The 26,707-nt window shown below is 49.4% G+C and overlaps 11 protein-coding genes across 11 annotated transcripts; 5 read left to right on the top strand and 6 right to left on the bottom strand.

Annotated features, from left to right (window-relative positions):
• Positions 1-163: 163 nt before the first annotated feature.
• On the bottom strand, positions 164-1,666 carry N7446_000798 (FAD-binding oxidoreductase; the record flags this gene model as incomplete). Its single annotated transcript, XM_058509565.1, has 3 exons — positions 164-987; positions 1,054-1,177; positions 1,238-1,666. The coding sequence occupies 3 exons, from the start codon at positions 1,664-1,666 to the stop codon at positions 164-166; spliced, it is 1,377 nt and encodes a 458-aa protein (XP_058378544.1).
• Positions 1,667-2,067: 401 nt separating this feature from the next.
• Positions 2,068-3,823, top strand: N7446_000797 (putative MFS transporter; the record flags this gene model as incomplete). Its single annotated transcript, XM_058509564.1, has 3 exons — positions 2,068-2,108; positions 2,266-3,533; positions 3,606-3,823. The coding sequence occupies 3 exons, from the start codon at positions 2,068-2,070 to the stop codon at positions 3,821-3,823; spliced, it is 1,527 nt and encodes a 508-aa protein (XP_058378543.1).
• Positions 3,824-4,467: 644 nt separating this feature from the next.
• Positions 4,468-5,701, bottom strand: N7446_000796 (putative L-serine dehydratase; the record flags this gene model as incomplete). Its single annotated transcript, XM_058509563.1, has 3 exons — positions 4,468-5,431; positions 5,498-5,551; positions 5,610-5,701. The coding sequence occupies 3 exons, from the start codon at positions 5,699-5,701 to the stop codon at positions 4,468-4,470; spliced, it is 1,110 nt and encodes a 369-aa protein (XP_058378542.1).
• A 2,868-nt stretch (positions 5,702-8,569) lies between these two features.
• N7446_000795 (cupredoxin domain-containing protein) lies at positions 8,570-9,451 on the top strand (the record flags this gene model as incomplete). Its single annotated transcript, XM_058509562.1, has 3 exons — positions 8,570-8,914; positions 8,964-9,064; positions 9,127-9,451. 3 exons carry the CDS (start codon positions 8,570-8,572, stop codon positions 9,449-9,451), a joined length of 771 nt encoding a protein of 256 aa, XP_058378541.1.
• Positions 9,452-11,054: 1,603 nt separating this feature from the next.
• N7446_000794 (Zn(II)2Cys6 transcription factor domain-containing protein) lies at positions 11,055-11,656 on the bottom strand (the record flags this gene model as incomplete). Its single annotated transcript, XM_058509561.1, has 2 exons — positions 11,055-11,263; positions 11,323-11,656. 2 exons carry the CDS (start codon positions 11,654-11,656, stop codon positions 11,055-11,057), a joined length of 543 nt encoding a protein of 180 aa, XP_058378540.1.
• A 1,112-nt stretch (positions 11,657-12,768) lies between these two features.
• Positions 12,769-14,376, top strand: N7446_000793 (uncharacterized protein; the record flags this gene model as incomplete). Its single annotated transcript, XM_058509560.1, has 1 exon — positions 12,769-14,376. The coding sequence occupies one exon, from the start codon at positions 12,769-12,771 to the stop codon at positions 14,374-14,376; it is 1,608 nt and encodes a 535-aa protein (XP_058378539.1).
• Positions 14,377-16,138: 1,762 nt separating this feature from the next.
• Positions 16,139-16,639, top strand: N7446_000792 (uncharacterized protein; the record flags this gene model as incomplete). The annotated part of the gene is made up of 2 exons (XM_058509559.1): positions 16,139-16,253; positions 16,314-16,639. 2 exons carry the CDS (start codon positions 16,139-16,141, stop codon positions 16,637-16,639), a joined length of 441 nt encoding a protein of 146 aa, XP_058378538.1.
• Positions 16,640-16,744: 105 nt separating this feature from the next.
• N7446_000791 (uncharacterized protein) lies at positions 16,745-18,447 on the bottom strand. The gene is made up of 3 exons (XM_058509558.1): positions 18,293-18,447; positions 17,866-18,234; positions 16,745-17,814 (listed from the first exon to the last, which is right to left on the bottom strand). Exons 1-3 carry the CDS (start codon positions 18,418-18,420, stop codon positions 16,803-16,805), a joined length of 1,509 nt encoding a protein of 502 aa, XP_058378537.1. The 5' UTR covers positions 18,421-18,447; the 3' UTR covers positions 16,745-16,802.
• Positions 18,448-19,385: 938 nt separating this feature from the next.
• N7446_000790 (peroxisomal copper amine oxidase) lies at positions 19,386-21,547 on the top strand (the record flags this gene model as incomplete). The annotated part of the gene is made up of 2 exons (XM_058509557.1): positions 19,386-19,500; positions 19,554-21,547. 2 exons carry the CDS (start codon positions 19,386-19,388, stop codon positions 21,545-21,547), a joined length of 2,109 nt encoding a protein of 702 aa, XP_058378536.1.
• A 360-nt stretch (positions 21,548-21,907) lies between these two features.
• Positions 21,908-22,975, bottom strand: N7446_000789 (phosphoglycerate dehydrogenase; the record flags this gene model as incomplete). The annotated part of the gene is made up of 1 exon (XM_058509556.1): positions 21,908-22,975. The coding sequence occupies one exon, from the start codon at positions 22,973-22,975 to the stop codon at positions 21,908-21,910; it is 1,068 nt and encodes a 355-aa protein (XP_058378535.1).
• A 595-nt stretch (positions 22,976-23,570) lies between these two features.
• On the bottom strand, positions 23,571-26,532 carry N7446_000788 (transcription factor domain-containing protein). Its single transcript, XM_058509555.1, has 6 exons — positions 26,330-26,532; positions 26,215-26,281; positions 25,702-26,158; positions 25,474-25,652; positions 24,379-25,426; positions 23,571-24,328 (listed from the first exon to the last, which is right to left on the bottom strand). Exons 1-6 carry the CDS (start codon positions 26,426-26,428, stop codon positions 23,581-23,583), a joined length of 2,598 nt encoding a protein of 865 aa, XP_058378534.1. The 5' UTR covers positions 26,429-26,532; the 3' UTR covers positions 23,571-23,580.
• Positions 26,533-26,707: the final 175 nt, after the last annotated feature.

Here is a 26,707-nt window from a genome sequence, read left to right as displayed (position 1 = left end):
AACTCGGCTAAGGAGGCGTTGGAGTGGTGGCATAGAGAGTACAGGAGTAATGAGCTTAGGTTATTATGTACATGATGCTTCACGTCTTCTGTCGTGGAAAAGAAATCCAATGTCTAGTTCTAGTTATGATGGACCTTGCTAGCTACGAGCAGCTTCCAGCCCATCACATCTCCCACTGGTGAGTATTATCCAATCCCTTTGTGCCTGACGCGTCTCCTTGATCGAGGTATCCACAGATTCTCCCTTGCGGGTCCCACTTGCGACGAATCTCCATCAGGCGCATGGCATTCTCATTTGCCCAGTACTTGCTCTTCCGGGTTTGGAAGTCTGAATCTCCGAGATAGGCACCCACTGAATGCTTTTCCACCCTTGTCATGACGTTCCGAACCCACTCCAAGCAGCGTGGGTCATCCTTCTCCTCCTCCCAAACTGTGTATAGGGCGAAGTAATGGTCCGATTGCATGCTGAGGGCCATATCCGGGAGCTTCCTTTGGCTGCAGGGGTTCATGCCATACCACAGAGAGAATGCCTTCTTATGCGGAAGTGTTGTAAATGCCTCTTCCAGGACAGCTGGGACGTCTGTATCGTTCTTGAGGTACGCATTATCAGTGCAATACCGGTGGTGATCTGGGTTCTTGTCGGCCTGATTGGTGTATTGGCGCTCGAGGCTGTCCTCTTGGCAGAACCATTCCACGATGGTGCCTACGGGTCGGCTGTTCTGAGCCTTGCGGAGGGCCTTCTCAGAGTCATGAGCATTGTCCTTCATGGTAACGAACAGGACGAAAAACACCATCTCGCTCTTCTCATTCGGATAGTGGGCAACCGCCGCTATCTCGGTGTCTTGGTCGAATGTTGGCGTGATGTCGAGAACCCACTGGAAAGCCTCGCGGTACATGCTAATGGGATAGACGTAGCCGGAAGACCGGAATCCATTCGCAGGGTAAGAGTTCAATCTGAGATGGAATTTGGTGACCACACCGGGAAACCCTATGTTTAGAGCCACTGTCAGTCACAGTAACACAAGGAGGATAGACAGAAGTGCCAAGTGCGTACCTGGTCCCGCTCCTCGAGCTGCCCAGTAGAGCTCCTGATTTTGCTGGGAATTGCAGTGGAGCAACTCGCCTTTCGCAGTGACGACGTCCACGGCCTCTACTCTCTCACATGCCCATCCCCAGTTCTGTACGAAAAGAGCATAAGCAATGATACGCAAGAGAATTTCCGAGATGATGATACGTACACGGCAGTTCCAGCCCATTCCACCCTGAAGTAAAAATCCACCAAGCCCAACGTCTGGGCAGTGACCACCGGGGAACATCAACTGGTGCTTGTCGACCAAGACCGAGTTGAGCTCCCTGCCAGTCATACTGGGCGACGCCTTGGCCATTTTCTTTGGCGCATCCACTTCGAGCTCTTTGTAGTTTTCAAGGTCAATCAAGATGGAGCAGTCGCGCACGCTCCAGGCAGCCCAGGAATGACCGCCGGAGCGAACTGCGACTCGGCAGTTGCGCTCCGCGGCCAACTTGACTGCTTCTACAATGTCATTCTCACAAGTGGCGTGGACTACAGCTAAGGGGAACCGTTTGGGGCGACGCTGATTGAAGACGCGTCCGACGCGGGCATGTTCGTATTCCGCATCGGTGGCAGAGTCGCGCCAGGTGATTTTCATGATCGGCTGAAGACGTAATGGATGAATTGCAATGGCAAGAATCGAGAAGTGAAGAGAACCAACCAGCCGGCGTTTAATCCTCCCCGCAATATAACGACCTTCCTCCGCTTTTCAGTCCTCGGCACCGGGCCGCGCGGCGTTGTCGGGAGAAGAAGTGGAGGTGAAGACCGAGATTACCCCGTGGGGAAGAAAATCATACAGCTCTCCACATCCCGGAACAAGTGTTCCAGCCACCTCTGCTGATCATCGATACAGACACTCACGAAGTTATAACCCCTCTCAAGGAAGGAATGGGCTACACCATGTCATCTGTTCATCGCAGGTGTCCAAAAAGGGCCAGTTTGACATAAGGCATATCATCGCTACCCAAAGTACCCTTTTCGATGATCACTAGCATCAGCATGGCCGCAAAGACAACCACTCTACGGCCAGAGGGCATCCAGTCTAACAACCTAGGCAGCCTGCAGCTCCGGCACCATGAGACCAACGAGATCATTCTCATCCCAACTCCCTCTAGGGACCCTAACGACCCTCTGAACTGGCAGGGCCTGCTCCTCACCCCCTAATTAGTCCAGGGGCTAACATATTCGCCTCTTCAGGTCGCGAGCATTCCGCTACTACCTTGCTATCGTCGTGTGCTTAGCTGTGTTCTTCTGCAACTTCCTTGCCGCTGGTCCCACGGTAGCCATCGTGAAGACAACTGTGGACTTCCTCGGTCCGCAGGGACCAGACTTCAGTGCCCATATTGCCAAGATCTCATACTTCTACAGTACCACCGCCTTGTGCCAGGGCATTGGTATGCTGTTTTGGATGCCACTGATAGTCAAGTATGGCCGACGACCTATCTACGTTATTTCTTTCATCCTCTACCTGGCCACTGGGCTGTGGTGTGCATTCGCAAATACCTACGGGGCGGAACTGGCTGGCCGTATTGTCATGGGACTTGCAGCTGGCGCTGGAGAGTGTCTCGGGCCCTTGACAATTGCGGACATCTTCTTCCTCCACGAGCGTGGCGCAGTGATGGCGACCTATACAGCTGCCCTGTCAATGGGTGTTGCTGGCGGCATCATCATAGATGGTCTCATCACCATTTCTTATGACTGGCGCTACATATACTATATTGCCTCTGCACTGATTGGAGGCGTGGCAATCCTGGTCATCCTCACTTTCCCAGAAACAACATTCAATCGTCATCCTCAGCCTCGGGAGGAGCCAGTCATCGACGAGGACGCTGATACCAAGCTCATCTCTCAGCGCTCGAGGCCATCAGAGCACCACGAGGCTGTACCATCCACTCCGATTCCAGGAAAAAAGACCTATGTCCAATCCCTACGTCTCTTTGGGGGAATTTATACGTCGGAGTCGCTTTTACGTGTCTTTATACGTCCAATCGTCCTCATTGTCCTCCCTCCTGTTCTCTGGTGCTCGCTGGTATTTGCAGTCACCATTGGCTTCCTGGTGGCCATCACGTCCAATTTTGCGACCGCATTCTCAGAGACATACAACTTCACATCCTGGCAGTGCGGTTTATGTTTCGTGTCTGGCTTGGTGGGCTCATTCCTGGGAATTGCGTTTGGTGGCCATATCTCCGACTGGACCGCGGATTGGTTCACTCAGCGCAACGGTGGAATTCGAGAGCCGGAGATGCGTCTCCCGTCCATTGCTATCGGAGGCGCATTTGCCCCAGTCGCACTCATTCTTTATGGTGTTGGGATCAATAATCAGCTTCACTGGATGGTTCCAACTCTTGGCCTCGGCATGCTCAACTTCGCGATTGTTCAAGCAACCAATGTTGCTATGGTGTACGTGATTGATTGCTATAGACCGGCAGTAGGAGAGGTGACAGTCTCAATCCTTGCATTTAAGGGTAAGTACTATGATCTGTTCTACATTTATCTCCTTGTCTGCTACCAATACTAACTGACATCGCGTCGCTTAGCCGCCTTTGGATTCCTGCTGTCTTTCTACACAAACCCCTGGATTGCTCTGGAGGGATATAGCAAGGCTTTCGGGGAGATGGCATTTCTGTCCGGTATAATTATAGTCATGGTCGTAATCTTTTACTTCTGGGGAAAGAAAATTAGGCACAAGACATGGGACTGGCGGGTGATGCAGAAGTATGGCCGGTGGGATGAAGATCGAGAAGTTGGGGAGTAATTCGTACCCTGCTATTTCCTTTTCCCGATTGAAATGAACAATTACCGGCCAATAATATTGAGAAGACTCAATCATACATTCTCAAGAACAAGTTTCCCCTATCGTTCTTTTTATTGCACCGTGCAGGGAGCGATATCAAGCCTCAGGGGCTCGGATCTCGCCCGACCTTCTCAACCCACGTCTCCTATTGAGTTTCCTACTCGCTGTTTCCAGTTAAACACTTCAAGCCTAGAGATTCCCTAATTTTGACAGTGTCTCACCAGGTGCACTCACCGGACAAGAAGAGGGCAACGGCAGCCTAAAGATTCACTATCAGCATCGCAAAGTACCGCCTCTGTAGCTGGTGCAATAATATCTCTGATGAATCCGGTCAAGGAGCACAATTAGACATCAAGGAATAGTTTCTGCGACTATGGATTTTCTTTCTTCTTTTATCTCGTTTTCAAGACTTGGTGTTGAGACTATGACCGTGTTGACGTTGGCAAAAATTCTGCAATCCCTTTTGACATTGTATCTAATACTGTAGTTTCAATACCCTCAAGCATCAATATACAGACAGCTCTAACCAGGAGAGTAGGTAATCCATGGCCCTCCACCAATCAGTTCCAACATCAGCTTTTTCACACATCAATCCAAGTCGTCTTTCATTGCCAACCATTCTCAAGCTTCTGGCGGTAATCCGTAATCATTTCAGAAGTAATATCACTTCCTCCGCAAACAATGATCACAACTCGACTATCCGGTGTTAGGTCTGTCATGACTTCCTTTAGCCTATCTAACCCAACTTGGACGCTTATTCCACAAGCCAACTCGACCTCCAACCGCAGCTCATCACACAACCGCACAACTCCCATCGCAGCATCAGCGTCGGTACCCACAATACTAGTGACTTCGATACAGGGCGGAGGACATTGCACGTTTTTCAGCGTCTGCTGTGCCACGCAGAGTGCCCCCAGGGTGATTGCCTGCGATGTAATTGCAGGTAGAGGTTGCAAAGAGCCCTTGCGTAACGAATGCGCCAGCGAATCCGCCCCAGCTGTTTCAACAGCGACAATTCGAACTTTTTTCACCACTTTCTTGGAAAGCGTTGTCGGTTGATAGGCGGGCAAATGCCTCTCAAGGCCGTCGATAATACCGTTCAGAAGACCACCGCCGCCAACGCTGCAAACGATTGCATCTGCCGGGAATGAACAATAGCTATCGGTTTTGCTGTAGTGCCTTTGAGGTAACTGCTTAATTATCTCATCAATCAGAGTCCCAGCGCCTCGCCAGATGTCATGGTGATCGAATGGTGGGATATAAATGTTCTTGGTCAAGGGATCTAGCTTGCTGTCTTCATTTTCGATGAAGTTTTCCCGCAGATACGCGTCAGCTTCGAACCAACTGGCGCCATGGCGGATAACATCCGAAGCCCCTGCAGCGAGTATTTTTTTGATCATCATAGGCTTCGCGCTAAGGGGCACAACAACTGTACAGGAACAACCGAGATCCCGAGCGGCTATAACTGCTGCGAGCCCCGCATTGCCTGCCGAGGAGCTGAAAAAATGCAGGGTTCTGCCATTGTTTGATGGATCAGAAAGAGATGTGAGGATCAAATTTCCAATTCCCCTGTACCAGTTTTGACTCTGTGTCAGATCTCTTTTGATACGCTGCAACATGGAATGCCGAACTCACCGTGATTTGAACGAGCCAGAAGGTTGGAGCGACTCTAATTTGAGAAAGATTCTACTATATTTACTCTTCAGCATCAGGGACCTTGATTAATGAAAATAAAATCCAGTCTTACCATCCGGCAGCCTTTGAAAGTGTCGCCGACTCAATCAAAGGCGTTTCAATCCAGGGGTTCTTCAATTCGTGTTCTGAATCGAAATGGCCCATTTTCAAGCGATTCGAGGCAAAAATGTTAAGACAAATCTTCTTGGTCGTCTAGAAAATCCGAGACGTATCTAAATTGGCCACAAGGGTAACCATCAATTTATATTGAGAGACGCAAGGCAATCTTAGAAAGCTTTTCGATGTTATCAGGCCCGATCTTGCCGACGCCCTTCATTTGACATTTGGCTCGTTGCAGGCGTGGAACATGCGTGGAGTGGGTGCGGCGCGTTGATCCTCCCCTGTAATTGATCAGGATTCTTGGGCGCTTCAACGGGCATACGTGTCGAAAGATAATTCCTCAGATATAATCGCTTGCGCATAAGTCCGTTATTCAAGACCCCTGCGGGCGCCAATCAATTTGGAGGCGGTGATACGAGGCAGACAGAGAAAGACTATTAGAAGAATCCTGCACGTTCAACGACTTAGGCCGTCCAAGAGGTAGTTAGTACTTTAGTAAGCATCACAGAGTTTATCACGCTAGAGATTTCGCAGCACGTTGCAGACGATCGGTGGGATAAGAGTGCTAATAATCTAAAGTGCTTACGGGAGCAGGCGATAAGTTGCATTAAGGTTATAAGTAACTATCAACTGTACAGCTGTTTCATCTAAATTACACTTTTAGGTGCCGCCCGTGACATCGGCCATTGGATGAAGCGATGCAAAGATGACACAAGATGGTTCGAAATTAGTTCCACCACTTCATTCATACGCCTATTTCGAAATGCGCTAATCTACATATGATTTAGCCTATTTAGAAAGACGGAAGGTATTGTAAGAGGCTATCATATGATGGTTGATTTCGTAAATCCGTTGGCAATTTCAAATACATTCAAGTCCTGACACCTCCATACCCTCCTCCCTCATCGCCCGCTCGCCCTACCTTCAACCACTTTATATTATCAGCATAAGATTCCCTATCTGTAGTACATGAAAGTAGCGCCCAGGAACTGCTAAGAAGAGGATATTCTGCGTTTTCGGAGTGGCAGAAGCACAACAATTAGAGCGTACCCCAGTCCGATGATCCCAGCGACCACGCTATACGCAATAACTGCCCCAACAGGAGCGATCGAAAGGCCGATACCTGTTAGGCGAAAACCTAGACCAGCGTTAATAATTCCAAGAGTTATGAGACAGCGACCAAGCCACCGATGCAGGTAAGCAAATACACTCTTGCCCCCAGTTTTGTGAAAATACCTGTGTTGAAGAAATCCCATCACGGGCTGAAAAAGGATAAGGCATGGGACGGTCACCATCCCGATAATTGGATGATACATCCCTATGAAACCAAGGTTTCTTGCCATTGAGATCCCAATTCCAAACCCGGCAATGGCCAAAGCGAGAGTAAAAAGCTGGAAAGAAGCATGGACATAAACAATCTTCGAATATGGAACAACATGAAGCAGTAGAGCAAATGAAGGGAAAAATATAACAAAGACCAGTATCATAATAACAGCATGGGCTTTCCTGAGTTTATCAACAGACCCAGTGCTAACGGTCGAAATCGGGCGCGATGAACTTGAATTCGTATTGGTCGAGGTTGTGAACGGGTTATTAGATGTGCCACCGGTTGCTTGTTGAAGGTCTATAGCTGAAACTCCCTCGGCATCGTGTATGTCAATAGATGCAGTTAAGCTGTTCGTGTTGAGTGGGCTCCCATATTTCACTGCCCAAAGCCATGGACTCGACGAGCTGCTCAGGTCTTCACTTCCACCGGGCCAGGTGATACAGCTATCGCATCGGATATTTGCGGTCATAATTCCATTACTGATCCCGCTGCCATTCAAGACTGATAATTGAGCTTCGGGGTTATGTAGTGGCATAACATGCTCTACGCCCAGTCGCGGGGAGACAGTAACATTATTGCCGTCGCTAGATGCATAGACAACAAAGATATTGGCTCCTTGCATTATAGAGCCCTGGCCCCAAGCAAACCACTGAAGCTCGCTTGTGGACTTCAGTTGGAAAAAATCGGCCCGGTGCCGGAGGACGCGGTGGCCTGGGGTATATTGACGCTATAGGTGATTCCATTTTGCCCGGGAGGCACGAATGTTTGTAACTGGGCAAGGGCAGAAATGGATGTAAAAAGCCAGAAATAGGCGGATTTACTCTTCATTTCGAAGAAGCGGTCGTGTATACTTTTGCTGTCAAGAGAAAGACTTGAGATATGCTCGCTTGTTGTGCGAATATGTCTTACAACGGGAAAGGAAGCAATAATATGTCAATATTACTGGTAGAGAAAAGGATGGGGAGAAAAGAGAGAGAGAGCTCGGTAAGGAAGCGAGCTATCTTGCTATCTAATGCTCAGTACTATCTAGGTCACGTTACCCTAGGTCTCGACGATATCGACGCTTCGCCAAATATATACGGGGTGCACCACGTTTTCATTGCCAGAGCTAATGCCACAAGTAGGCCGTTGACTCGAGTCATGACGTTCTTTGTGCCAAAACATTGCCAGAGCTGGTTCCTGCGCCTCCACAGACTCATTCCATCTTAGTCAGCTGCCCCGTATTTACGACCATAACCAAAATGTCATCCTGTATAATCGGTCGATCTAGGTCTACTTTAGTGATGCTTGATATAAAAGCCACACTCCGACTTTCTGTGGTTAATCCAATACGACGACCCGCATTCTTTTACCCTAAGAGGGAAAAGTAAGTGCCATTAAGCTTTCTTACGAGTTGATGCCGTGGCTATGCTGAAGCTTCCAAAAAGTCCCCGTGAAACTTGGGGACTTATGTTACTACATGCACGCCGTAGTTTAAACACATAAAAGGCAAACCTACCTCCTGATTTCTCTGAATTGAACTCTGGGCTTTCCATGCAGAACTTTGCCTTCATTTACTCATTTTGAAATTCAATTAAGTGGCAATAATGTACAAAACGTCTTTGTGCTCTTTCACACTTTTGTGCCTCCCTCTCGTTGGTGCCCAGTATGGAGGAGGAGGTTCTAGCGATACTACTACGACAATTGCAAGCTCCACTGCAAGCTCAACAACGAGTGGTTCGGCTTCAAGTGCCACTCAATCGGTTCGTGTTGGTGAAGAAGGCTTTGTTTTTAATCCCGACACTATCCACGTCCCTTCGGGAGGTGTAGTCGAGTTCCATTTCTATCCTGGCGATCACTCGGTCGCCCAGGCCGCATTCAACGACCCATGCCATCCCATGAGCGATACTAGCTTCTTCAGTGGATTTATGGCATCTGCTAATAATGGGAATGTAAGTTCATGAGCATCGTTTAAGGCTGTATAACTTTCTGACATTTTAGCCTATCTGGTCATTGACCGTGAACGATACAAATCCGATCTGGTTCTACTGCGGCCAAGTTGGACATTGTCAAGCTGGCATGGTCGGTGTGATAAACCCGTCGTACGTATATCAGTAGCCACAAAACATTAGAAGCATTAACTAATCCTTTTAATTAATATCAGTGGCTCAGATACGCTTGATGCATTCAAATCGGCAGCGTCGACTGCAGATGGTCAAAGTTTGCCAGCCACGGCCCAAGGCGGCATTCTCGGTACACCAAGTGCTAGCCAGGCAACTGCGACCAGCAGCAGTGAGACCGCCACAAGCAGTTCAGCCGCTACCAGTAGTTCGGCTGCTACCAGCAGTACGTCTACTGCCAGCGGGACACAGACCAGCGCCGGTGCTTCCAGCCCTAGTGCCGCAAATATGGCAGACAACTTCCACGTTTCAACTAGTCTCAGCGTCATCTCCATTCTCTCTTTTACAATGGCTATGCTCCTGATGTAGGCTCAGGTTCAGCGTCATTGATGAGGTGCTAGGAGTGGTGAAAGTCAGCCGTGTGAGGTATCCGATACACAGAAAAACGGGAAAATACGCGTTCCTGATGACTTGGTAATAATTTTGGTCTGCACCAAGGAGAGGAGCTGATTACTTTTAACGCATCAGCTCCTATCCTTGGTCCTCCTGATCTTTGACCGAAAATTACATTTATTGTTCTATATTCGCGTCGCTAGTACCATTTGTTTGGACCTAGTCCTTCGTTATAAATTCGTTTACTTTATAAACATGCCTATTGGACTAACACAGACTTTGGCCAGGGTCATTTCCCGCAATGCTGGAGAAGCTGCTCGGTAGAATCCTTAGAGACAGACGCATCGGTCGAGCCTCGGAACACTCGAGAGAAAACCATATTATAAGATTAGTCTAGGCCTCCGTCTGATAGGTCTGGTATCCCCAGCAGTAGTCGGTCTCAACATAAATCTACAGCTGGGGTCAAAAGGAACAAGCCCAGCGGGGGCAAAAAGAAGCGGACTTCGGCCACTGCTCCCCAGATATTTTGTTGCACATTTTATTGTGATAAATTTTAAAGCAAATACGACTGTATCTGACAAGAGAGTTCCCTTCACCTGAGCCTAGAGACGTGGGTGTGCGCATCATTTGGAGGATGCGTGATACTTCCATCGTCTGGTCGCGTCCACTGTGCCTACTGCAATCAGCTCGATCCTCATCCAATCACCTCGAGCAACACGATTATTCGGCTTGCAAGCGACAATTCCGTATATTCAAACGTAAGGGCCACCTACTCAACATCTGCGTCTTGTCCACCGTCTGAAACCATGCCATTGATCCGTGATTGGAAATGCGTCTTCACCTACTTCCCTTCTCGTTATGGCTTTTGCAACGGCCGTATGTCTACTTGGGATGAGCGAGCCAATCACTTAACACTCCACTTCCGGAAAGGCCGCAATATGGCCCACTGGATAGGGGACCATGAGTTTCCCCCGGAGATCGCAGCTCAAGTAACGCATAGCATACCATCTTATCTTTTGGATTTCGAATCTCGAACGTTTCCGCCACTAACCGAGTTGTCAATGATCATCTTTCTCAGATGATCTCCGGAGCCATATTTCTGAGGCTGAGGACAGTCAACATGTCTCTCCGGGGGCCGCTGAGGTAGACTCTGAGCATGTCCAATGACCTGGGTTCCAATTGGATTCATACAACGAGGTGCTCACACGTCACTTGAGCCACTATGTGCAGCAGAATATGAGACTTGGAGTCATTCCTTCAGATGAAATGTTCCAGCTGGAACCAAGACGTCTTCATTTCGACTCGAAGGACACTTGGAACCAGACTATGGCGGATAACCCGGAGTGGTTTGCTATATTCCGAAGCAATCGATACAACGATAGCTTGTTCCAAGCCCTAGATGAATTTCTGGACGAATTGTTGCCTGGGAATTAGAGATTTCAGTGCTGTGCTCACTGGAAACGTACGACAAGACTTTCTTGGTGATCAATGAATGTGTTATATTTTCTTTCTGTGCACATATTATATTCTATTTATAATTAGATTCCAGCCAAAACATGATTTGTGACACCGCTAGAGCCTAAGCCAGTATGCTTCGCCGTCCCGAAAGCTGCGGATACTCAACTTCCTGCCCATACATATGTGCATCCATTCCCGGCAAGGCAGCCAACGACACAGGGATCTCGAAATGCTTCTTGACCGCCGCGATATGATCAGCTTGAGTCGGTTCCCATGCTGAGTTGAGAATATTAACCGTCGCTCGCTCGGCAACCAAACCTGTCTGCGCTTCTGAATGAATATTGCATATGAGTCTCAAATCCACCATAACAACTTTCACTGGAAATTACCTTCAGTTTGAGCAATCAACATTGGTTGACCCTGCCTGTCTCCCTCCTCGCTCTCTTCCCTCTTCCCTCGCATATCCCATCTTCGCTTCGACCGAGGTGGTATAGATTCCTTGACTGGCTTCTCGGCACCTGAATATTTGCCCCTTGATGCGATACCAGCCCCCCACCGCAATCTGATCTCGTATCCCTCACAGGTAATGCCCCGCAAGCTACATCTTTGGCAAGAGGGGCGCACTTCATCGCATTGAACCCGCTTCTTCTTACAGGTCCAACATCCCTTGAAAGAGCGATGCCGAGCGTTGGGGGTATCCTTGTGCTTTTCGACTGGAGACATAGTTAAAACGACTTGCAAAATTTAGTAGAGCAGAGAGAATTTAGTAGAGCAGAGAGCAAGAGAAAGAAAGAAAGGGTCATAATTTCCTAGGTATTCATATATGGTCATACAATGGTGGTCTGAGCCTCGCTGATTGGCCGAACAAAGATCTCAGGCCTAAATAACGCGCTCTAATCCCCTCTAGGGAGTGCTTCCCGGCAAATCCCTCAAAAACAAGCAGATATTTGGTGCGCAAATTCCCTCGCATTTAAGGCAAGTCCAAAATCGCAGACAATTTGCAGCGTGATGTTGCTCTTATGGTTGATCGCCAAGACAGTCGGCGATGTTCTGACTAAACCATTTCGGGCAGGTACACGCAGCAAACAAGCATGCGCTTCATGCCGCTCACCTTCAGGCAACATTGTTCTGCTCGCCATTTTATTGAAAGAGATGGAAAGTCAATTATCAATGCGAATCCGGGGCCAGCATTACAGTTCCGACCGGGGGAGCTTGCGCCGTTTGTTCCCGATGGATCTCATGGGGTGAAGTCGCCACTTGCGTCGTGACGAAAGCCCCGATAGCTATGTGTCAAGAATCAGGCTCACCGGGAAATCCTCGAGTCGGGCACCAATTTAGCGGATATCCAGGTACCATTGATATCATCTGCAGCACTGCCGTGAAGCTATCCGCATCTACCTGCCAGAGAGGGAATCTTCAGCCTTCGCAGGTCTAATGTGGAGTCACCAGCAGAAAACTGGAGCAACGACGACGATTCTTTGTCGGTAATCTCTTAAATGCTTCCAAACTTGGGATATTCCAGGTGGATCCCGTCTCGGTGAGTGTTAAAGGTACGTGCGACTCTGTTTGGCCACAAATGCCGATGCCCATGGGGTTCCCCAGACAAACGTCAGAAATCCCCGGGTCTTGAAGCTGGGGTGCGGGACTTCTGTTTCCTACAACTGTTTCTGGCGTCCTCATTTCTGGTTCCAGTATATCGACTTGGGAAAGGACCATATACAAACAACGCTGTCGAGTACTTCGACGGCAGTATCTCGCCAATTGTTTATTATTGGGAAATGACCCCAGCGCGACTATCTTGAACTACACTCACTGTCCTTCCCATCACTTGAAGTATGGACGTGGAAACCGAAAACCCCCTCAAACCAACCGACCAGAGCGCCCAAGATGCCAACGATCTCGCCGAATTCGGGCACGAGCAGACCCTCGCCCGCAAGTTCAATATTTGGAGCATGCTCGCGCTGGCTTTCTGTGTCCTTGGAACATGGTCAACATTCGCACAGGATCTTTCCGATGGCTTGATCAACGGTGGCCCTGTCTCGATCCTTTGGGGTCTATGCCTCGTTACTTTCTGCAACACCTGCGTTGCACTCTCGCTAGGCGAGATCTGCAGCAGCATGCCTACTGCCCTGGGACAGGCGTATTGGGTCTATCGCTTGTGGGACTCGCGGCTGGGGCGATTCATCTCGTACATGTGTGCTTGGATTAATGTGTTCGGGTGGTGGACTCTGGCCGCCTCTCAGGTGGCATTCATGACCAACTTTCTACTCGGGATGAAGGTCATGTTCAATCCAAATTGGACTGGTGCCTCTACTGGATGGCTTGAATTTGTCGTCTATGTTGGATGTGTCTTTGTTCTGACATTGATCAATGTGGTTGGCTGTCGTAGGGAGAAGTTCTTACCCTGGCTGAACAATTTTGTCGGAGTATGGTTTTTCGGGCTTTTCTTCGTCTTCTGCCTTGCCCTGCTCATTTCTGTGGGCACCAAAGATGGTCTGTCGTACCAGCCTGCCACCTTCACTTTTGGCAAATGGATTAATCAGACGGGATGGCCAGACGGTGTCGTCTGGTTTATTGGTCTCGTCCAAGCCGCCTACGGTCTGACTGCCTTTGACGCCGTGATCCACCTGGTGGAGGAAATTCCCGCACCGCGCAAGAATGCTCCGAAAGTTATCTATCTTGCTGTAATTTCCGGTGCAATCAGCGGTTTCATCTTGATGATGGTCTGCCTTTTATGCATCCAGAAAATCAAGACAGTCATTGACTCACCAAGTGGTCTGCCATTCATGGAACTCGTCCAAGAGACAGTAGGCCAAACCGGTGGAGCAGTGTTGATCGCTCTATTCATCATGAACGGTCTCGGTCAAGGAATCAGTATAGTGACCACGGCCTCCCGCCTGACCTGGGGCTTTGCTCGAGACGGCGGACTTCCATTTAGTACATATCTTTCGGAAGTCAGCCCAACATGGAAAGCTCCAGTTAGAGCACTATGGTTCCAAGGTTCAATAATTGCCCTGGTCGGAGTGCTATTCTTGTTCGCCGAAACCGTTTTGAATGCTATCCTCAGTGTCAGCACCATCGCCTTGACTATTTCATACGGTCTGCCTATTATGACAGTACTCCTGATGGGCCGTGACAAACTTCCACCTGGTGGTCAATTTCACCTTGGCAGGTTCGGAACGCCTGCCAACTGGGTCAGTCTCGTGTACTGCTGCGTGACGACCATCTTCTTTTTCTTCCCGAGTGCCCCTAACCCCTCTGGTGGTGATATGAACTACGCTATCGGCGTTTTTGGTGTGATGCTCGTCATTGCCGTCTCCTTCTGGTTCATCCAGGGTAGTCGCACCTATCTCAATACCGAGGAGTCGACCCCTCATGTTATCCAGGCTCATGCTGTTGCGAATGAACCTGCGCCACCTGAGCCCAAGAAGGAAGATCGATGAACAAAAGCCTAGGCTTATTATTTGCTTTGCCATCTTCCTGTGAGGTCCAAAATAGGGTTCGAGGATCTGTTTGACGTGCTTCACTTCATCACGATGCTTTTGGTAGATCAGGTATAGAATTGATATGTGCATAGACATCAGTACTACCTGTATATTGAAATGCTTCTGGTTCGGTATAGAAAGTTGTATCAGATGTCTGAAATATCCGCTTCAATCTACGCTGCATAAAATCAGTCTTACAAAACCCGTATTGCAGTCTTCCAAAAGCTACATTACATGCTGGCGTATGGCTGGCATGGCATAATTGCCTCAAGGATCAGGCCTTCCTTGTTTGGTTGCCCTAGTTCATAGGACTATTTAGTCTGCTGCTCCTCGGCGTCCAGTATCTTAAGAAGATGACGACATGTCGATATATATTCTCACACATACTTCGATATAGCTGTACCCAACAAAAATCAGACCAAGCCAACCTGCCCTTCGCTTGTGAGAATAGCTATATAAGGAGGTATATCTGCTACTTACAGCTCAATCACGCCCAGATCGGTCCTTACTCAAGACAGACACATAAGCTAACTGTAAGTCATGGACAGGGCCACATGGTTGATTCATACACCGGATTCGTCATCCTTCTTACTCGACGGGCAATGCCATCCGAGGGCACCCCACTGACTACAATCCTAGAAAGAGAGATTTCTGACTTCTCATACTCCCAAATGACTGCAGTCTCAGATATCTCCGCACGAGCATCTAACTTCTCTAACTTCCTAAGATGTATGCTCTCTTTTGGATGATCCCTGTTCGTAGTAAAGAGATATTTTAAGACTAGTGATCTGGCAAACTAGAAGTTTTTGCTCCCTGAAACCAATTTCCTGGTAACGACGTTGATTATAGACCTGACGACCTGGCTAAAAAAAATATTCCTTTGCTTTTTTCATGCGCATTTATAACCCACTTTACCGGTAGAATAATTTATTTAAGAGTTGGTGCCGTGGGGATCTGGGAAAGACCCTCGATTTCAATACTATGTTCGCATTATTTGCCTTAAAATCCTGATTGCTGCGAGTCATTTCATATTTGGAAACCATTTCTTCTAACTAAACTTGTGTTCAATTAAGCTACAAGCCTTTTAGCTGCCACAACTTTAATTTAGTACGTTAATAGGTTGACGTATGGTGTCTGACGTTGCCTAGGACCTAGGCTCATCTTAGGCTGATTACCGTTTCAATGCAAGGGGTTAAAGATCTAGAACGGACATTCTCAAACATCACATTCTGTATGAAACTTGGCTGACGGCTCTTTAGTAAGCTGTCGGTCGCTAGTAAATGACAGCACTGTTATGATATGTGTCTTCAAATCTGAAGGTATACAGCAATAACCCGATGTACAGTTTTATGGCTCCGAATTACCCCTTTATGCTTCACAAATACATCCTTCTTGTGAAATAAGGCCTCCGAGTGGATCATTGTGTGGGATGTGAGGATCATCATGGCTGTTTCGGGCCTCTAGCTGAAACATATATTGTATGAGTCTCAGCTTTATGGAAGCTGAAGTGGGTCCCCCTGAGTAGGCATTATTTTAAGCAATCCGCTCTAGGCCTGTGTTACTCCATAGCTGATGAGTACTCCTGTGTCAGGTAGAGAAAATTGGCTCCATGATCATACGTCTCCAAATTGATGCTAAGGCTGTGTATTGCATATATATATCTACTACACCTTGGTTCCAGACTGCATAAATCACCACATCTGAACACTTAACCTTCAAGATGCACTTCATCACTTTCCTCTCCATGCTGGCTGCCCCGGCCCTTGTCGCTGCCACCCTCGACCCGGCTTCTTCCAACAGCAAGGGCTACAAGCCCAGCAGCCTCAACTGCTCTGGTAAGTATAAATAATCAGCTCTGGTGTATCCAAACGCATGAACTAACTTCCTCAAAATAGCTGCCAAGGTCTCCAAGGCCATCCAGGCTGCTGAGTGCTCTCACAATACTCGCACTTCATCCACCCAGACCTTCGCCGTCTTCGAGACCGACCACCAATACGACTCCAACAACGGCGCTCCCTACGGAACATGCAGCGCCTACACTTGCACTGCCCCAACCACCAGTGAGTTAACGGAGGACTCCGACTACTGGATTTTCTACTGGGGCGATGGTGGAAAGAGCAGTGGATACGGCACTACTTGCATCAAGGATCCCCAGACTGGCGAGTGTGGCTGCGAGAACTCTGATGGTACTTTCGTTGCTGGAAGCTCAAGCTGCACCTAATTATGTTCATTGCAACTGAAGAAAGGGTTGTTGTTCCAGGGCTTGAGATGACGGTATCCCAATTCTAGTGTATATATTACCGGAATGGCAACATCTTGAAGTGTTCACAAAGCGCATGTTTTGATATATACAATACAGATCCCAGCTGTCCTGCTGAGTCCCCTTAAAGCTTGGACTTCATATTCACATGGATAGCCTTAATACTGGAATAAGCATCAAGACCAGCCTCACCAAGCTCACGACCAATACCACTCTGCTTAACGCCACCAAACGGAATGCGCCAATCACTATCATTGCTAGAGTTGATCCAGACCATACCAGCCTCAATCTTCTTAGCAACGCGGTGAGCACGAGTCAGGTTGGTAGTGAAAAGCGCACTACCAAGGCCATAAGTAGTGTCATTAGCCATTTGAATGGCATCCTCCTCAGTGCTGAACCGAGCAATAACAACGAACGGCCCAAAGACCTCTTCCTGATAAATGCGCATCTTGGGAGAAACATCCGTGAACACGGTAGGTTCCACGAAGTATCCCTTGCCATCACCAACGCCCTTAAACGGCTTTCCACCAGAAACAAGGGTAGCTTTCTCAGACTTGCCCACATCAACATAGGACATGATACGGTCATATTGAGCCTGCGTCACCTGGGGACCCTGGAAAGTCGATTCCTCGAACGGATCGCCGACCTTAGACACATTTTTGACTTGAGCCTTGAACGCCTCCAGGAACTTATCGTAGATCTCATCCTGGACTAGGATCCGTGAGGTGGCAGTGCAGATCTGGCCCTGGTTATACATGATACCGATATGGGCCCATTCAACCGCCTGCTCGAGATCGGCGTCATTGAAGACGACAAGGGGACTCTTGCCGCCGGTCTCGAGAGTAATGTTCTTCAGGTTCACGCTAGCCATTTTCATGATGTGCTTGGCTGTAGCGGTGCTTCCGGTGAAAGCGATCTTGTCCACATCCGTGTGCGAGGCGAGTGCTGCTCCTGCGACAGCACCGTGGCCATTCACGATGTTCACGACACCGGGTGGGAAGCCAGCTTCTACAATAAGGTTTGCAAGGAAGAGGATCGAGAGAGGGGTCTGCTCGGCTGGCTTCAGGATCACGGCGTTACCGCAGGCCAGGGCTGGTCCGAGTTTCCAGGCTGCCATTGCCAGAGGGAAGTTCCATCTGTGAATTGATGAGCGGCGAATGTTGATTGGATATCATAGTATTACTTACGGGATAATTTGTCCACAGACACCAACAGGTTCCCGAACGGTGTAGGCAAACTTATCCGGGGTGGTATCAATGACCTGACCGAAGATCTTATCGGCATAGCCGCTGTAGTAGCGTATAGTCTCAGCGGTCTCAGTAAGATCATCATTGAAAGAAACAGAGTATGGCTTTCCGTTGTCAATTGTCTCAATGGTTGCAAGGGTCTTGCGGTTATCCTCAATGAGCTGGGCCAAACGATTCATCAGCTTGCCGCGGTCGGAACCGGGCAGGTCGCGCCAGCAGGGGTTGTTGAGAGCTGCGCGAGCGGCCTTGACGGCTGTGTCGACATCTTGAGATGAGGCTGCGTGGACGGATGTGATTTCCCTTGCGGTTCTGTTGTTGTAATCCGATCAGCTATGGATTGATGTATACATGAAGTTGCAAGACGTACGTGGGGTTGATGGTTGCAATCTTCTCGCCATTCGACGACTTGACCCATTGGTTGTTGATGAACAGGCCCGTGGGCTGGGTCCAAGTGTGGCCGTTGGGCGCTGTGAGTTGGACTGATACGTCGGACATTTTGTGTGATTGAGGTGGAAGTTTGTGAAGAAATGGTCAAGTTAAACGTGAATAATATTAGTACTTAACGCGAGTACTCGTAGCTATGCGATAGCTAGAGCTAGCGATAAGTCGGCTGTACATTCTATTTCAGTCTCCATAGTGACTTCAAGCAGATCCAGGAGATACACGAGATCCACCTCCGGATTCTATCAAAGACAGGGTGGACTCGGACGTGGAGACCAAATCACGGCGGTTGACGTATATATGCGCTAGACCTGATTAGGCATGTCCAGCCAACCGCAGTTTGGCTATTCGGTGTCAATACTGGAGATAGGTGGGTAGTTGTCTTGCTGCCTTAGATTTTCACATGTTTAACATATGTACAGTCTTGAATGTCTACTCAAGTTACTGTATACCTAGTTGCTTAATAGGACTATTAAAATGTAGTGAAAAAGAGCCGCGGCTTACATAACCCAGTCCACGTGAAAATAAGCTTGATTCAACGCCCTTGGCACCTTTTCGTAGATCACCTGATTCGTCAGAAAGAGGCAGGTGGTGCCTACAGTGGGTGTAGTGTGTAGCCCTGCCTATAAGACTTGCCTCATTAGGGCGACCAGCAGAGAACGCAATGGCCAACACATCTCCCGAGCCGTTGTATGCTGATTGGCTGATATTTTCGATGGCGATGTCTTTACGAAACAGGTATTATGCCATAGAAATGCAAAGCGTCATCTCTAGTGTCAACTTAATAGCTTCTCCAGACATTCTCCCAAACCGAACAACGGCGGGAGAGTCCACTTTCGGGACCATTCGCCCCGGCTTCTATAAGATCCCGATTTCCTTTCTGGGAAGGTACATGCGGTGACCTTCGATCTGATATCCAAGGTCCGGTAGCTATATAAAGTCCATGGCAACTTTACGATGAAGTTTTTCAGTTCTCTACAACTCTCTTAAATCTTTCCCATCCCCCTCACATCTTCATCATGGCGTCTGCCCCAGATACCACATCAATTCCCGGCTACACGATTTTCCGCGAGGGAGATTATGACAGTGTAGCCGCCGCCGCGATGTTGCCACAGGGAACCCCACACCCATTAGGTAGGTAAACTGCATCATATTTTTTAGAGATCAGAAGCTGACGTTGAACATAGATCAACTCACCATCAAGGAAATCCCTGAGGCCGCCAAGATCATCCGGGAATATGCCAACCCTAAGACTATCAAGTTCAACTGCCTCACACTCCGGGAACCCCGGAAAGCCGAATATCAGGCATTCCGTGCTGGTGCAATTCCCACCCCAGACCGTCGCGCTTTCGCCATCGTCATTGTGCGCGAAACTTCCCAGGTCGCCGAGGTGGTTGTCAACCTCGCCACCACCAAGGTTGAGGAATGGAAAGAAGTTTCCGAAGTCATGCCAACTCTCACTCTCGAGGATCTCGATGTGATGGAGCGCATTGCTCGCAAGGACGCCCGTGTTATCCGTGCCTGCAAGGAGATCGGCATTACCGACATGGATAAGGTCTTCCTCGACGCATGGGCCATCGGCATTGACGAACGATGGGGCTTCGAGCGCCGTCTCCAGCAGGGTCTGGCTTACTACCGTAACTCTGAGTTCGACAATCAGTACGCCCACCCTCTGGACTTCACCGTTGTTGCGGATACCGAGACCGAAGAGGTGCTCAGCGTTGATGTCCGATATGTCAACGGCGAACGCACCGCTGTTCCTCTCCAAGAACACAACTACCTTCCCGAATTCATTGGCGACAAGTACAACCACGACCGCCTGAAGCCCATCGATATCACCCAGCCTCAGGGTGTCTCCTTCAAGGTCCGCGGCAACGAGCTGACCTGGGCCAACTTCAAGATGCACATTGGTTTCAACTACCGTGAGGGTATCGTCATCTCTGATGTGCGCACCCACGACATGTACGAGGACCGCGAGCGCACCCTCTTTAACCGTATTTCCGTCGTCGAGATGGTTGTCCCCTACGGTTGCCCCGAGAAGCCTCACCACAAGAAGCACGCTTTCGACGTTGGCGAGTACGGCACTGGTCTCATGACCAATTCTCTGAAGCTGGGTTGTGATTGCAAGGGTGCTATCCACTACATGGACGGTGTCATGTCCACCTCCAGCGGTGAAGCCGCCGTGATCAAGAACGCCATTTGCATCCACGAAGAGGACAACGGCCTCCTCTACAAGCACACCGACTACCGCGACGGCACTGTCATCTCCGCTCGTGACCGCAAGCTCATCGTCTCCCAAATCATCACCGCCGCCAACTACGAGTACGGCTTCTACCACACCTTCACCCTGGACGGCACCTACAAGCTGGAGATGAAACTCACCGGCATGCTGAACACCTACTGCATGCACCCAACCGAGACAGCCGCGCCCTACGGCACAGAAGTCGCTCCCTCAATCAACGCGCACAACCACCAGCACCTCTTCTCTCTCCGCATCGACCCCGAAATCGACGGCCACAACAACTCCGTCGTCCAAAGCGACGCCGTCTCCGCCGAAGCCGCCGTCGGCTCCCCAGAGAACCCCTACGGCAACGCCTTCTACAGCAAGAAGACACCCCTCCGCACAGCCCTCGAAGGCGCCGCAGACTACTGCTACGAGACGAACCGCTCGTGGGACATCATCAACCCAAACCGCATGAACGCAATCGCCAAAAAGCCCGTCGGCTACAAGATCCTGAACAACAACTGCCCACCCATGCTCGCCAAACCAGGCAGCACAGTCTGGAAGCGCGCCGCCTTCGCCCGCAAGCCCCTGTGGGTCCTGCCCTACAAGGATTACGAGCTCTTCCCGGCCGGCGACTACGTCTGCCAATCCACCGGCGACGACGGACACCCGCACAACCCCACAATCGCGGACTGGGCGCAGCGCAACGAGAACATCGAAAACACCGATATCGTCTGCTATCTCCAGTTCGGTCTTACGCATTTCCCGCGCACGGAGGATTTCCCCATTATGCCTGCTGAGCCAGTTAGCATTATGCTGCGTGCTTCGAACTTCTTTGAGAAGAATCCTGGTCTTTGGGTTCCGCCTTCGGCTGTTTGTGTTGATACCCAGTCGAAGAATGCTTTCCCTTCAGCTGCTTCTGCTTCTTGTTGTCAGGGTAGCAGTTCTAGACTTTAGGGTTGGATGTTTTGGCATTGATTCTGGTGTTGATTGTTTCTGAAAATATGGGTGGTTTGGATATTTGTACATAGTCATGCTCTGTTTATATAAGATTTTATCAATTTCTTTCTCTTGATCAGTTTCATCATTACATGTTTTTCCTTTAGTTGTGCCTTGGTACTAAGTTCAGCAGTCTTTATCAGGGTAAAGCTGGCTTAGCTGTATGTAAGGACCAATTTGGACCAATAATGTTTCTCTTTGGCTACGCACGAGTACTGGGCAAGTTACAGTTACACAGACAGGACCTAAGTATGAACATCGATACATCTATGTACTAGTAAAAAATAAATCTATCAAACAAGAACTCGCCGTCAACCTCTAAATAAGATTCTTAAGCTCCTGCCCAGCCAAAAGCCTCCGCAAGTTATAAGCAATCAACGCTTCAGCCCCACGCGGCCGTCCACCAGCAGCATGAGGCGAGAGCACAAGATTAGGCGCCTTATACAAAGGCGAAGAAGCAGGCAAAGGTTCAACAGAGAAGACATCAAGGGCGGCGCCCCCAATCTCCCCCTTCTCAAGCGCCTCAACAAGTGCATCCTCATCAACAGAAGTACCCCGGCCCACATTAACAACCCAAGCATGCTTAGGCAAAAGCGCCAGCCTCTCCCTTCCCAGCGCCCCATTCGTACTAGCAGAGCCAGGCAGAATCATAACAAGCGCATCAGTGTTAGCCAGCACAGCCGGCAAAGCATCCTCACCGACAACCTCAAACCCATCCCTCACACCAGCAGACCGCGCAACACCAGTAACCTTCGCCCCCAACGCCGTCAGAACGGGCGCAAGGCACTTGGCGATATTTCCAAAACCCCAGATAGTAACATTCGCCCCCTTAAGCGTGGTAAAAGTACCAGGAGCACGATCAGGCTGTGGGCCTCCCAGATGCCCGGGCCAAACACCTTTATTCTGATAATCGCGCATCTCAAAGAACCGCCGGGCACCATTAAGCAACAGACCAAGCGCGTGCTCAGCGACCGTCTCATCGTGGCACCCGGACCCGGTCGTGATGGCGATACGGGAAGCGTCGAAGCCGGCGCTGAGGACGTCGTTCGGGCCTGCGGCTAGGGACTGGATCCAGCGGAGGTTTTTCATGCGGGTTGCGGCGTCGCGCAGGTTTTCGGGTTTGTTTGTCCATGTTACTAGGATTTCGGCGTCGATTAGGTTGTCTGGGATTGGGGTTGTGACGTCGTAGGGGTGGAGGGAGACGGAGAAGCCTTCCAGGGACTTCGTGTCTAGGATTAGGGAGGTTGGGTAGAGGAGTTTCATTTTGGATGTGGTGGTTGTGGATCTAGTGGGGGATTGTGGGAGGTGGTTTTTTATTGTGAGGAGTCGGTCGGTTGGGGACATTTGGGTTGGAGGGGTTGTTGGATTATATGTGAATCCGGACATTGCGACGTGGGGGTTCCCGCTCGGCTTTGGCGGAGCTCCGCCGATTCATCTCCGGGGTATGGTCGGGATTTGATTCGGGGTTATGTCTTGGTGTTTCTATATGTGTATATATATGTTTTAGTCTGGAGCATGTCTAGGGGCATTAGAACTGTTGGATTAATACAGAATCGTTGCAATTGGATTGGTTTACAATCGATGTATTCCCATATGGAAATCTATGGACTTTTAATAGCCGATACTGCCCGGCTATTGATAACGGCTAAATTGAGTGCAGCCCGCGGGGGTACCTCAATTGTATGTCCGATACACTTGGATAGACCTGGAACTACAGTCATATTAGCACGGTTTAGTGCACCGCAAGGTATATCTTCGTTGAATTGAAGGAAGCATCAAGTACAAAATTGAAGCGTTGGATTCAACATCATCGACTAGATCATGCTACCTTGCCAAACAACAGATTCAATGACACATGAGGTAAAATCCAATACCTGAAATGGGTATCAATTAAATAAAAACCAAACCAAGCTGCCGAATTAGCTCAAATATGTAAAGAATTATAAACAAAACACGAAGATATATATACGCTGCCAATCCTCTTACTTTACTTATGAAACCCCATTGCCATTCTTGTCATCGACAATCTCCGACTCCCCATCAACAGCCCCAGTCCCCGTCAAAAAGAAATCAAGCTCACTAGGCCCACCCTGAGAATTTTCATTCTCAGCCAGCTGCTCCAGTAAACTAAGGAACGGATCTTTCTCTAGAGAACCACCTTCGCTCCCAGTTGTAGTTTGTGTGCCGCTAGTATGTGACTGGGCGCCTGGAGTGAGGACTGTACCACCGGCTGTGCCGCTCATGCCTGTGTGAGCGGCGTCGAAGGGGAAGGTTGCGTATTGGGGATTTGACGGGGGTGTTGGGGCTATGTTTAGGTTTGTTTCTGTGAGGAAGGGGGGTGGGGAGAGGCCGAAGACTGTTGGGGAGAAGCCTGGTGGGAGGGCTAGTTGGTTTGTTTGTTCTTGTTGGTTGTGGTTTGGGTTTGTGTGTTCTGTTCCTGGGAGGGAGAAGATTGAGGGAAGGGAAGGGGATGGTTGGTTGTGGTTTGGAGCGTGGAATTGGAGGGTTGGGGAGAGGGAAGAGGGGTTTGGTTGGCCTTTTTGGGACAAGGATATTGATTGGGAGTGGGAGTGAGAGTGAGAATGGGAGTCTCTGCGGTCTGTGTCTGGGGTTTGGGTTGCAAGGGGGGTCGAAGGTGCGCCTCTGGTGTTTGAATAGAAGGATGATGGGGTTTGGTAGGATGGTGCTGCCATTGATCGTTGGTAGTAGTGGTCTTGTCGATCGATGAAGTTTGATGTACTGTTTTCATGTCAGTTGCTGTATAAAATGGTTGGTGTGAGGAACCGTACCTCGATGACAGGTCATCTCCTGTATCTATTAATCGGACATGAGATCCATCTAACGACAGACCGGGGTATCGATCCAGGAAGTCTTCAAGATGGAAGACGGGCGAGAAACGCATTGGGCTGCTAGCAAGATTGCGCACCAATTCCGAGTGACAGGTATAGATAGTCTGTAGCAGCTCACGCTGGTGCTGCACACCCGTCCAGATACTGCGCAACCAAGTGAGCTGGTGCATCTCCCGGGTCAAGAACTCAGCACTCGAAGAAAAGACCTCGCCTTCACGGCCCTTGTAGTGCACACCGTGTACGTGGACAGTCCCAGCCGTGCAAACACAGTAACCGACAAAGGCAGGCCATTCAACCAGTGGAGAATTTCGACCTAATTCAACCAGCTCTGCAATCGCATTGGAATGCGAGAAGCACAGATTAGTGGCCTCGATTTGCCAGGACTGGTGCTGCCCTGTACCGCGTAGCTCAACCAAGTCGATTGGTAGGAATGGGCGGTAGATCAAACAGTGCACAAGATGATATATCAACTTGCTCAGTAATAGTGTTGTGCTTTCGGGATGACCAAACAATGCATCAATAGATGCAAAGACGTCCTGCGTACCCGCCGCCCAGATATCCAATTCTTGTCGGATCTTGGAAAGAGTGGAGAGCGCATGCCATGGGAAATGAGAGTCGCCCTTGACTCCGCCCGCTGCCAAATACTTGTTGGTGACACCGAGGATCCGTGTTATGTCAATCAACAAAGAAGCCGCGCTGGGTGATTTGCGGCGAGAGTCTGCTGAATACTGGATGTTAGGTCCAACATGGAACAGCTCTCCTTCCATGTTCAGACCGGCTGCATGGGGGGACCAGGAGGGGAGGCGCAGAACAATTGAATGGTCTGATATGAGACACGGCCGTCGAGATCCGCAATTAATGAAGCGATCCATTAGATAGACAGACCAGAAAAGGCGACGTCTCGTTTCCCGCTCCGCGGGCGAAATGTTCATCTTGGCTGGAGCCTCGCGGTACATATCCAGCGCAACAATCATCGCCACGCAGTTCGCTAGTCATTTGTTAGCGAATCCACCAAGTCATAAAGGCAAAACCTACAAAAAGTCATATACGCCTTCTTCCCCAGTCCAAAGGCGAAGAAAGCTTGCGATAGCAACAAGAGAGTCTGCAACCCCTCAACCGTTGGGTTATCGACATCGATCATGCGCCTTGCCTGATGCGCCGCATCTAATCCCGACCGTAGTGACTGCTCTACCTGACCGGGTGAAGTGGTGTACCTGGGGATGGTCAACACGGCAAATAGAAGCGACAAGCTGGCAATCCTACCTCAATGCCATTGCCGACATAGCCATGGACAAAAACGCCGGCAATTGATTCATCTGATGTCGCTGTCGCGTACTCGCCTCATCGAGTATAAAGAAAGGCTTCCCATGCAGCCGCGAAAAATAAATGTCCAGGATCGCATCCGACAAAACACCCTGTGTCGGAGACTGCTGCGGAAGAAGATTCCCCGACTGATTAGCCATCCGAGGAAAACGTTCCACATGCTGCGACAGGGAATTCGACAAAGTTGATCGCGGTTCATTTGCAGCGTAAAGACTGAAGGAGGTATCGATGGTATTCCGGCGGGACAAAAAGCTTGGTGGATCGTCCGGGGTCTGGTCGGGCGAAGTGGGCGAGATGGGATTCTTTTCATCGTGCAGTCGCTTTTCAAGTCCATCCACACGTTTCAGCAGCGCTTCCAGCACGTCGGTCTTTGGACCGCGCTTTTTGGGAACTGCGTCTGTTGATTTTATGTTAAATTGGGTCATATGATCGATTTAACGTGGTTTGGCTCACCATAAACACACGGGCACTGGAACACCTTGCAGGCCTCGCAGCTTGGTCGCAAGCGATTACATTTGATCTAGTGTGGCTGTTAGAGATGCGATCAGAGAAATGGATTTTAACCGACCTTGCGCTTGCGACAGGATTTGCAGTTCATCGTTTCGCGTGGCTCGACCGTCGCACGGCGGGGCGTGAGACGGTCGATGCTGACCTGAGGGCGAGACATGGTACATTGAGGAATTGGGGAGAAAAGAAGAAAGAGAAAAGAAAAGAAAGAGGCATCGGCCAAGCGGAATAGACTAGTTTGTGGCGTCGAGAATGAGTCTATGCCTTTATGAGTTGCGGAGAATAGCGAAATGCGGAGAAGATGTGCCGCCGGACTTTCAGGTACTTGTAGCAAGTATACTCTCTCATGGAATCTTATACTCTCATGAAGTTACTGTTATTCTTGTTATTTTTGGATTAATTAATTCTAACGATCCTGACCATATTTAATATCCTACAA

Source organism: Penicillium canescens (assembly GCF_028828765.1).
Source record: "Penicillium canescens strain IBT 15451 chromosome Unknown utg000001l_segment0_segment0, whole genome shotgun sequence".
Classification (NCBI taxonomy): Eukaryota; Fungi; Ascomycota; class Eurotiomycetes; order Eurotiales; family Aspergillaceae; genus Penicillium; species Penicillium canescens.
This window is presented reverse-complemented; position numbering and strand designations above follow the sequence as displayed.

Bases quoted from the DNA above. Each gene is read 5' to 3' on its own strand.
- N7446_000791 (XM_058509558.1), bottom strand. From the start codon at position 18,420: ATGTCCGACGTATCAGTCCAACTCACAGCGCCCAACGGCCACACTTGG. The intron at 18,235-18,292 runs GTACGTCTTGCA...TTACAACAACAG, and splicing joins ATTGCAACCATCAACCCCAC to AACCGCAAGGGAAATCACAT. The intron at 17,815-17,865 runs GTAAGTAATACT...ATCAATTCACAG, and splicing joins GTCTGTGGACAAATTATCCC to ATGGAACTTCCCTCTGGCAA.
- N7446_000788 (XM_058509555.1), bottom strand. From the start codon at position 26,428: ATGTCTCGCCCTCAGGTCAGCATCGACCGTCTCACGCCCCGCCGTGCG. The intron at 26,282-26,329 runs GTCGGTTAAAAT...CAGCCACACTAG, and splicing joins AATCCTGTCGCAAGCGCAAG to ATCAAATGTAATCGCTTGCG. The intron at 26,159-26,214 runs GTGAGCCAAACC...TAAAATCAACAG, and splicing joins CCAGTGCCCGTGTGTTTATG to ACGCAGTTCCCAAAAAGCGC.